This window comes from Ylistrum balloti, unplaced genomic scaffold (assembly GCF_031769215.1).
Source record: "Ylistrum balloti isolate Yb309-2 unplaced genomic scaffold, AGI_CSIRO_Ybal_v1 Utg370032, whole genome shotgun sequence".
Classification (NCBI taxonomy): domain Eukaryota; kingdom Metazoa; phylum Mollusca; class Bivalvia; order Pectinida; family Pectinidae; genus Ylistrum; species Ylistrum balloti.
This window is the reverse complement of record NW_026782094.1, coordinates 503,743-514,930: the sequence shown is the minus strand read 5'-3', so window position 1 is coordinate 514,930 and position 11,188 is coordinate 503,743. Positions and strand designations below refer to the sequence as shown.

The following is an 11,188-nucleotide window of genomic DNA, read 5'->3' as shown; positions in this document are numbered from 1 at the left end:
TTTTGTAACTGTAAGATATGTTTTTAATTTCATAAATAAATACAAAGTCACCCTCTCTGTAAGGGTGGCCATTTTCATTCATATTCATTGTTGTGTCGTTTCTTGTCGTAGTGTGCAGATACATAAAGTGTATCATGAATCCTATAAATAACTGATTCTAGATAATGCTCGGCTACATACGGAATATTTAACGTTTACTTAACAAATGAGCATTAACATATTCTGCCGATGTTCCTATCAACAAAGGTGAATGCATTTATTTAAAGTCATCAAATTATTTTAATCGTGTCTATTCTCTGCCTGCTAATGCACCTTCTTTACTGATTAGGGATAACTTAGACGGTATAGGATAAAGTTCACATACGACCGTTGACTGACCAGAATAGTACATCGCAGTTCGGTATCTATCAACTGATATACTGAGGCAGGATTACACGTTCTTTCACAATTTGCTACTTTAAACCAAATTGGAGGTACATACATTTTTTTCTAACATGTACAACAGAGCCTCTTGTGAATAGACACTGTCAGGTAGCATGCTCCTCTTTGATTAAGTATGATTGAAATATTAATACATACATATCTGTTTTACACGTAGGACACAATGCTATGTCATATGACATAATATTGTGCAGTTCTATGAGGGTTAGAGACAATGACGATTCAAATGTTTTCTTCATTGTTTCATTCTTGACGCCGTTGCATATTTTCGTATTCATAAATTTGATATTGCCGTTTCTATTCACATTACAAATTGCCGTACGCAAGGTTAAGTAACATGTATTGACGAGAAGTATGTTCTATTTGATTTTGTTTTGTAGAGGATTCGACACCGGAAGAAATGGCAGACGGTACCGCGAAACTAGTCCTGGTTGATTACATTACGTTTGGATCCGCTATCATCATTTCGATAACTATCGGAATATACTTTGCATTTGCTGGAGGCAGACAGAAAACTACAAATGAATATCTTATGGGAAATCGTCACATGAAAGTACTTCCGGTCGCACTTTCGCTCATGGTTACATTTGAATCATCTATAACGATGCTTGGTTTTCCTGCAGAAGTGTTCGTGCACGGTATAATGTATTGGTGGGCTTTAACAGCGTTTCTGTTTGCTAATTTGATTGGAATTTTGATCTGGGTCCCACTTATACATCCACTCCGAGTCACAAGTGTTTACCAGGTAAGTCACAATGTGTTATCATTAACCGTGATATTTTTGCTTTTAATACTGTGAACATATTTTGAGAGTAAGAAAATCAAGCTCACCCATGTGTTTATAAAAGAAGTTGATTTGAAACGTACATGCGCTCAAACGATGTTTGCCAATCCAAACAAGGTATCAAATAACCTAACCTACAGGCAAACTAATTAGGATCAAAAACTATTATATTTTCCTATGAGAAGACCGTAAACCGTTCTAATTTTCACTGATTTGCATCTTTTGAAACCCTGTGTTACAAATTCGAATTTGTACGTCAGCTGATGACTGCTTGTACGAAAACCGTGATAATTGCAATAGGCCCTTGAATATCGAATCACCTGTAAACACCATGAATATGGAAAATTCATAATTAGGAAATTGGATATACACACCTGCTTTACTTTAAAACCCCGAGAACAACTTGTCACTTTCCTTTGAATACATATACAATCATGACTAAACAGACGAAGGAAAAATATAAGCCATCCAGGAAAAATAGGTCATATTTGTTCATATAAGATAGCCGAAGATCACCCCACTACAAATAATTGGACTTGGCATACAAAAAATAGAGGTACCATTTTCCAGAGTCAAAATTTACACTTTTTCCAAAAGAAGATATTTGATTTCGATGACGAAACATGATATAGGTAGAATTCCCACGAAAGCAGTGGACTTTTTACTAAAAAATACCCTTTTTGTTATCCAACCACAGTACTTTGATTTTCATGAAAGACTATATAGATATCTTTGACAGTTCAGTAAGATAATCAAAACAACATAATGTATGTCTATGTTAGACTTCTTGAAATTAAACGGATGGGTAGTTAAGCTGACGTGTCCACAATTCGATGAAAGCGTGAAATATGTAAATCTACAAGACAAAAAATGCAAAAAAAAAAAAAACCACACACACAAAAAGAAAAGAAAAAGCTAAATACCCTAGAACAGCATTAAGTTTACAATTATTAATTAAACTGCATTTATCTCTTTATCTCAGCAGCAACGTTTTGTTCCTCTGAATTACAGTATATAGAGCTGAGATACAAATCACGTGGGATGCGCCTGTTGGGAACCTGTGTGTCTGGTATAGGAACTGTATGTATACACTTAGACCGATTGGTTTTTGTTTTAAAAAATTTAATGTATACTTGGTATTTAAGCTTAATGAAAGCAAATGTTTCGGTTTGATAATTTCTTGAAATAACTTCATATTCATCACATCTTTATCCGTCAGCATTTTTATTTTAGATATTTTACCTGGGGATAGTACTTTATGGTCCAGCTATTGCCTTAGATGCCGGTAAGATATAATTCATAAACTAAGAATACCGATTTAAATCCCTCATAAATATGCATTGAATGTTTTCACTTTTATGTTCTTCGATGTCTTATTTGCTGACGCATTTAGTTTATTTTCAAAAACATGAAGGAGAGTATTTCTGATTTACTTACAGTCACGGAATTTCCAGTTTGGGCATCAATAATATTGGTTGCGGCGGTGTCCGTCGTATACACTTCAATAGTAAGGAACATACTCTTTGTCTTTTAATGAATGCTATTTTGATAGTTTGCACTAACAATACAAGAAAATTATTATTTTGAAATATATGAGCAAATATAACTGGAAAAGGACATCATTGATATAAAAAAAATATCAAATTGAGATGTATATGTAAGTTAATTCTGATATAATATTTCAATATCGATGTCGTGATACATCATAGATAGACATGTTTAAGGCAATAGAATTATATGTATATAAGCCTATTTGCCTTCAGAAGAAATGCCTGCCTCGACAGATATAATAAGATAAAGATAAACCTTTCAGGGTGGCCTTAAGGCTGTGATATGGACGGATGTGTTTCAATGTCTTGTTATGCTGACTGGCATGTTTTCTGTTATCATAAAGGTAAAATGCAGACAATGATTTAACATTTTCAAGCATTAGAAAGAAATGAAGAGCAGACAAAACGGCATGAATTGTGCATTCACTGATATTTCTGTTGACTTTTATTTTTGCATGCTTTATCTTTTTGTCAGATATAATTTGTAATGATAAATTTACAATTGCCATATAAAATATTGTACTAAAAGTTTAAAAAAAATATTTCCCTGAAGTTTGACAAAATCGAGAAAAAGAAATGAGTATCAATTACCATGTGTATTTTTTAACTTGTGGTGTATGACTAGGGTACTATTACTTCTGGAGGGACAGCTAAGATGTTTGAAATCGTCCGCAACAATGGAAGGCTGAATTTCTTCAAGTAAGTGACATGGGATCAAAACGATTTCCACTAAATAACTTAATACCTGTATTGACAGTATCCATTTGATTAAATACATTCTACCAATTGGCAATTAAAACAGAGATTAGAAATGACATATACATAAATGTTATTGTCTTGATAAATTCGCCAGTTATGTTATCAGGTTTCATGTTAATGTTAACAAAATTCAAAGTAGATGAATATATAATAATAGATTAAATGTTTAAATTGGAAATTGTACATTATAATCTGTTACCATGAGCTCTAGGACTTATCAAATTGTCCATAGTCCGTCATTATAAATGCTCGAATTCACTTGAAAAAAAAAAGTAATCTTTTACATTTTTTTCTATTTTCTATCGTTGTGCTTGATCAGTTTTAAGTGCACCGTGAAATTGGCCGATTGTTCACTATCATATATTTAAACATTTCAGTTATCTCTCACTTCAGTCGTTTTCGGTAAGAACATTGAATTGATCGCCATTATATATCACTTATAGGTACCCATTTGGCATTTTAATGTCAAATTTTTAAAACAACTGAAACTAAGAAAGCCGAAGAATAAAAAAATATTTAAGATAACTGGAAGAATAAATATCTTCAGTATTATGTAAAGAAACATTTCATGTTACCATTGAACGTCATACAAAACTAAAAACGTTATGACTTTCAGCACTAAACCATGTACTAAATGCATTTGTAGTACCACATTGTGTTGTTTTTTTTTATTGTTTCTTTAGTTTCGACCCCGATCCGTTCGTGCGTCACACATTCTGGTGTCTAGTAATTGGAGCAAGTACACGGACTGTTAGCTTGATTTTCAATCAATCATCTGTACAGAGGATAAGTTCTATGCCGACACAGCGTGCTGCCAACAAGTAACATATATTGTAACACTAAACGTAACACAAAACACGTCATTTGTAATACACTTTTGCCACTGGAACTAAATTGGCTTCTCCCTTAGGAATCTAGAATTTTTATGTTTTAACTATGGCAGAATTTATTTGCCATTAACAAGTAAAATAAGTAATACTTAGCCTACTGAAAGATTATAGTTGACTTATTGAATTTTTTTTCCCTTTTTAACAGGGTCCTCCTATTTGCTGGTCCCGCCTTTTTGTTTACAATGTCATTGGCGGCATTCGAGGGAATCATTGCCTACGCATATTACTATACCAAAGGATGTGATCCATTAAAATCCGGACAAATCAGCAATCCCAATCAGGTATTCACAATCGTGAATTCTGCAAGATGATGTCTATCTATGTGTAATTATACTGACATAATTTGTTTATTACGTTTTACCTAATGCATGTAATTTTAATTTTACATTAAGATCATTCCATTTATGGTGCTGGACATATTCAGGAATCTTCCAGGCATGTCTGGTCTCTTTCTTGCCTCGCTTTTCAGCGCGTCATTAAGGTAAGGCGTTTTTGTCGAGTCTCCAATGTCTTTTTGTTTAGCTGTCTGTCAACACATATCGGCCAGCAAGCTCTAGTACTGTTATAACTGATTACACAACGAGCTATAATTGCATGTTCGTCGTCTCTAAATTTGCGTTTAAAAGGTTAATTTTTTTCTGAGGAAGACTATGTAAGATTAAATCTTCTGCCAGTGACTCACACTTCATAACGAGATCAGGTATGTAAAATACAGATTTATTTCCAATTGACCAGATCTATGAATGCTGTATTGTTCCGAGGTAATATTGAAATGTTTTGAGTGTCAGACAGGAAAAGCTAGATATTTGTATTAATACTGATTTGATTCTCTACCTAGTCCCTTAACAACTCCACACACTTGTTCATTCTGATTTAACATTCATCTTCCAAATTCTCTCCACCACACTGGAATTCCTCCACATAGCGTTTGATAAATGCTGTATATGTTCTTACAACGATTTTGCAGATTTATCCTCCAGTACTGGAAACATTATCACCGATCCATACTCAATTTAGTTATTTTTCCAATTCACCTTGGGTATTAAGTGTTGTGTAAAAACAATTACAGGCATTGATATGATCCTACATGAAATCAGTAACTAAGTGCAAGTGGTGTGCATTTTACCATCCTAAAGGAAAACATTTTTCAAATTTAAAACCTTTAGATATTCAGAGTTTGAATTCTATCTACAATTAAAGTTTTGATTTCATTTTTGTCACCATGTGGTAAACCTGTGTTATAAATAGTAAACGCAAAGGAAGATTTATCGACTTTGAGTTCTTGATGTGTTTTGTGTGGAAAAATTAGACAATTATGGAAATATTAAGAAATACTATTACAAAAAAAAAAAAAAAAAAAACTCAGTTTGTGGCTACAAGAACAATATAAAAAAATCCTGTACATATGTTATTCACCAAACAAGAGTGATATTATTGTATCTTGTAGAGTTCCTTTTCAAATACATATATGCATTAATGCACTTGCGTACTTATACTCATATAATCCAAGTTTCGTCATGTTTGCAATTCTTGATGACAATTTAGCAATATTAACATACATTGCCTCGACAGTTTGCACTCTCACGCTATCACATTGAAGTTTAGCATTCTATCCACGCTGACTGGTACGGGTTCGGATACCTTAACACTATTTTTCATATATCATCCTTTCTTCTGTTTTTCATACGTGACTCGACAACACCAAACTACCTTGCGCATATTTTAAGTTACCTGCTCAATTTTAAAGAAACTAAATTACTATAGAAAGACGGTAACTCAAACATGAAAATTGTACAAAAGACACACAAGTTAATAACACCTTTTATTACTGATTAAGAGTTAGAGACAAACGACTAATTAAACTGTATCATACAGCTCCTTTGCCCTTCTAGGATTCATCAATGGTACTTAGGGATTAAATTGAAAGAAAGTCAAAATCTGGATGGGGAGGTGCACGTCATTCATTTTTAAAAGGTTGTTTTCATATAACTGATAATTTTAGAGCAACGACAAGTACATGTGCTAGAATATAATTGCATTTGGATTAGGCATCGCTGATTGATATAAAAGAGGTATATAAATTTCACATTTTATGATGTCATTAAGTATAGATCTTGTTCAAGGCCAGTTTGTATTCAATCATTTGGACTGGTTTAACCTATGAGCAACAATACACGGATCGTGGTGTACAGTTTTTAAAGGTTTATTCACTAAATCTCTTTTGGCAACACGCATCCTAGACGACCTTCAATGATTCAAATGTTTTTATATCATAAATAAAACGTAGTAATTATTTCAGCTAAGTGGAGTAATTAGATCCGTTACAATTACTGATGAACGCATGAAAATGAGGTCCGGTCATTGCTAGGTTGAGGTGTTTAACTTCTTTGCAACAGCTGATATCACTTGAAGACTATGTTCATGAAAAATAGGATCAACGATAGTGCAGTCACTCGGAAATGGTCCAAACTGGACATGAAAGCATCCAATTAGTTTGTCATATAACATTGAGGATCCCATCAGACAATACTTGATTAATCCATTTTGTGCTGTGCATGATCATATACTACAGCTTGTGTTAAAGAAAAAAATATTTTGAAAATGAAATTTGATGTAGAAAATAGAAGCATGTGTCATCACCATTTAGCGGTATGTCGCCTGATGTGCTTTCATTACTTACATTTTCAGTACATTGTCTTCCGGCTTAGCAGGCTTGTCAGCACAGTTTACGGAAGACTTTGTCAAGCCAGCATTCAAAGGATTGACGGATTTCCAAATAACGATCATAGCTAAATTGTCAGGTAAGACTTTGCTTACTTGTTTATTTTTGCTGCTATGATATATATACTGAGAAAATGTTTCAAGTGATTCAATATCACATCAAGTATTATTGATGAGTCCTATGAGAACAAAAATGGCAATATGATGCAGTTGTATTGATGTTACCAACATTTTGTTATGGGAAGGTGCATTTGTGTATGTTTACTTTGTCTTATGGTTGAGTTTATATTGCTTTACGTCCTTTCAGCAAATGTTATCAATTAGGTAAGGACCACGTGGGCATGCGGTCCGAGTGTTTGATTTTCATTTTTGTTGAATTATTTTAGGATTTTTATGTTAACATCCTCGAAAACATGCGCACACAGCATGTTCTTTCCCTCCGGGCGTCCTTAAAAAACCTTTGAAATTGATCGGACATTAAGAATTATAAGTTAAGCCATAATACTAAGCGGTTATTAGTAACAAAAAGTCAGCCTTTGCTCACATCCATAATAAGCCAGAACGGACCTTTTTTCCTTCTTGCAGTGAGCGTGTTCGGGATGGCAGCTGTTGCGGTATCCTTTATGATAATTAACATTGAGGGACCGATCACTCAGGTCAGTTGAAAGTTGGAACACATATTGTAGAGATATTTGGAATAGACGTTTTCCTCGATATTGAACTTTAGTGATTTTATATATGGAGACAATTTATTTTGTTTCTATATCACGACGAGAATATATAGTCGTTTATTTAATCCAACGTAAGAATAGCCATAGGTTGATATGAATAGTATAATGTATCATAAGTTTTCGGCATACTCTGAAAGTTGTCAAGAATTCTTGCAAATTCTACGCCAAACCAAGAAAGTTCGAAAATGAAACCGCTTCAGTGCATATACCGGCTGCTAAAATAGTGATTTCTAGTGGCGAATTACAGTATTAGGCAAACAGGTTGACTGATTGTGTTTTCTTCCACTTTTGAATCGCCTCCTAGGTTTAACATTAATGCTATTCGCATTTCTGGTGAATCCTAGAAGAACGGAAGAGATGCATGGTGCATTTGAACTGTTGTCTTGCTGTATCTTATCAAAATTTTTCTTAAATATTGATATTAATTTATATGTCTTTTACAATCTTATATAAAGGTAACCTTTAGCGTCCTGGCATCATTTGGAGCTCCGATGACGGGTTTGATGATATATTCAGCATACTTTCCATCTGCTACAAAAAAGGTAAACTTCTAATGACAATTACACTGCAAGCTAATCTAAATAGATACAGGCTAATATTCGTCATTCGTATTGGACTATTTCATATCGCAATAGTGTTAAAAAGTATTTCTTATTTATTTCTATCGCTTACATCGCTCTGCGTTTGCTCTTTCTTTCTTTCTGCGAGGTTTTTTTTTATATACCACAGCCGTTAAACACATACTTTTTGATCGTTTAGTACGGAATGTGATCTACAAGTATGGATCATCTCTACAGTTGTCAATATAACATGACCAGATAGGATATCTTGCTACTTGCTACAGGTTAAATCAGTTCAGTGTTTCCTTATAGAAATAAAGACATCCGTTTCTATAAGCAAAGGCTCCCTGCGGATGTAGATATCGAAGCAAACAAGCATCGTGAAAAAGTTCTGTAAAACACAGAAGTATAGGACGGTTTATTTCTTTTTGAAACTGTTAGTGTGTTAGATTTTAAAATCGTGAACAAACACGGCAATGTTGTTATATTGGATAGCAAGGAATTCATTTATTGCAGTTTCTGATATGTAGCTTCGCTCGTCTTTTTGTATGTGGTGGTTGTTTAACATGCTTTTAACAAATTACTTAAAATTGGCTCTGTTCATTATATTGGCTAAATTAAGAGATAATTATGTTCCCTTCAGCATCTTCTTCCGTTTTAAGCTAGATGCATTATAGTTTTTCAAGAATCTCAGCAGAATTCCCAAAAACCCTTGATCTTTGAATATTTTATTTCTATTTTGATATATATGTCTTAATGTTGTGGAACACATATAATTACTATAATGTGTTATCTGCTATGATATGCGAAATGAAAGCGGCATTAATTAATTTGAAGGATAACCTTGGCATTTTCAATATGTTTGTAAAATCGAAACATTGTTCTATGGTTTACAGGGTGCTGTAGCCGGGGTCATCAGCAGTATGACGTTTATATTCTGGATATCAATGGGACAAAGTTTTTCGAAGACTTTGAAGAAGACACCGTATTTACCTGGGGGTCCCACAGATCAATGTCCAGCTTTTGATATGAACAGCACGTTGTTTCTAGAAAGCACTTACCCTCTGTCCAGTACTCAAGTTTACATGTCAACCGAATCAACCACTACCTTGTCACCAGTATTTTCAGGTTTCAGTGAAAAGTATATAACTGTTTATAATTATAATTTTTCTGGTTTTAATATTTAGTGGTCTTTATATATATTTTAATTTTGTAATAAACTTGAATACATTATTGATTTCAATAGAATAAGAAACAACACTTGTCATTTGTCTGATGAAAGTGACAATGTTGTCATCGAAACGTCACTTACATCTTCTACTGGCTGTGTTATAAAAAAAAATATATTCTATTGACATTACCAAACCTAAGGAAATGTACCGAAAAATCCATTATTGTAAATCAATATGATTATCATGTTAAGATATTTCACGACACATTCATTATCATAATTATCTTTTTCACGTGCGACCACATCAAATACACAAATATTTATCAATGAATTACTGTAATCAAATACGAATTCTCTATTCATCTATTGTAGCTGACTCGCGATATAACTTGTAATTTTGTAAATATTGACAATGTGAAAAAGAAATTAGTTCTTATGTGAAAACCAATATGAATGTTAAAGATAAAATCATCTTTTCAATATTTAATATACAACTTGATATGTATAAAGTGATTTTATTTCAGCGAAGGACTTGATAGGTTGTATTCCATTTCCTACCAATGGCTGGGAACTTTGGGTATCAGCATATTTCTGATTGTTGCTTCTATCGTTAGTTACTTCACAGGTAAGTTTATGAAAATAAGCCTAGAAGCGTTTCTATCATTTCTTGTGGAAGGTACTAGGCATTTAGCATTGTCGTCTGTGCCATTGTTTCACCTTCATCATCAGTAAAAGCTCTTAGAAGTTACTCTTCTCGAAAAATGTGTATAGATATTTCATAAAATTTCATTGTAAAATATTTATTTGTTTGAAAGTATACTTATGTTACAGGTCGACCGGAACCCGCTGAAGTAGATGTTCGGTACATACTTCCAATAATAGATCACGTTTTTCCGTTCCTCCCAAAGGGTTTTAGGAAATGGTGTTACGGTGGTGCACCATTTGAAAAGGTAACACTTTATCATGAAAAATTCAGGAAACTCCTGTCTATATAGAAATTAACAGAAAAGTAATTTTCGTTGCACTCATTATTTGTTGATTGATATATTTCTACATAATACAACCGGTTCCTTCTTTCAGAGACAAATGCTTCTTGACCAAATGGACCATGGGATTATGGATCAGGAAATTAAATTTATAGGTAAAGGAGACACAGAAAAGGATTTAGAGGAGAAAAATAAAAACGAAAATTCTGTCTGATTTCCTCTTCAAATCAACCTTTTTCTTATAAATCCTATTAAACCAACCACTCAAATTTTAAACAGGTGTTTGGTGCATATATTATTCAGAGTACCGTACTCTACTTAAATAATAACCTGACAGATGATAACAAATCTATGTTATGATTAAATGCAACTTTCTGATCGCAGATTGTGCAAAAATCTATATGTTATTTATTTTATTTTTGATAACTGCCTTGATAAAGCTCCTAATTGAAACTTCAAAGGGGCCTTACGTATGGAGCTTTAGGTCGAGTTCTTACTACAATAGGAAGGATATGGGTTGTGGATTTGTTTATCTTCCAGTCATCATTAGAGTCATTTAAGTATGCCTGCCAGGTGCGTTTTTGATAGGATGAGA

General features: G+C 33.4%; 1 protein-coding gene across 1 annotated transcript; it reads left to right on the top strand.

The window, feature by feature from the left end:
• The first annotated feature begins 841 nt into the window (after window positions 1-841).
• Window positions 842-10,807, top strand: LOC132548897 (sodium-coupled monocarboxylate transporter 1-like). The gene is made up of 16 exons (XM_060212797.1): window positions 842-1,186; window positions 2,237-2,305; window positions 2,459-2,510; window positions 2,665-2,732; window positions 3,039-3,119; window positions 3,401-3,474; window positions 4,218-4,355; window positions 4,570-4,705; window positions 4,817-4,905; window positions 7,113-7,225; window positions 7,731-7,801; window positions 8,332-8,418; window positions 9,333-9,577; window positions 10,132-10,232; window positions 10,439-10,557; window positions 10,688-10,807. Exons 1-16 carry the CDS (start codon window positions 842-844, stop codon window positions 10,805-10,807), a joined length of 1,908 nt encoding a protein of 635 aa, XP_060068780.1.
• Window positions 10,808-11,188: the final 381 nt, after the last annotated feature.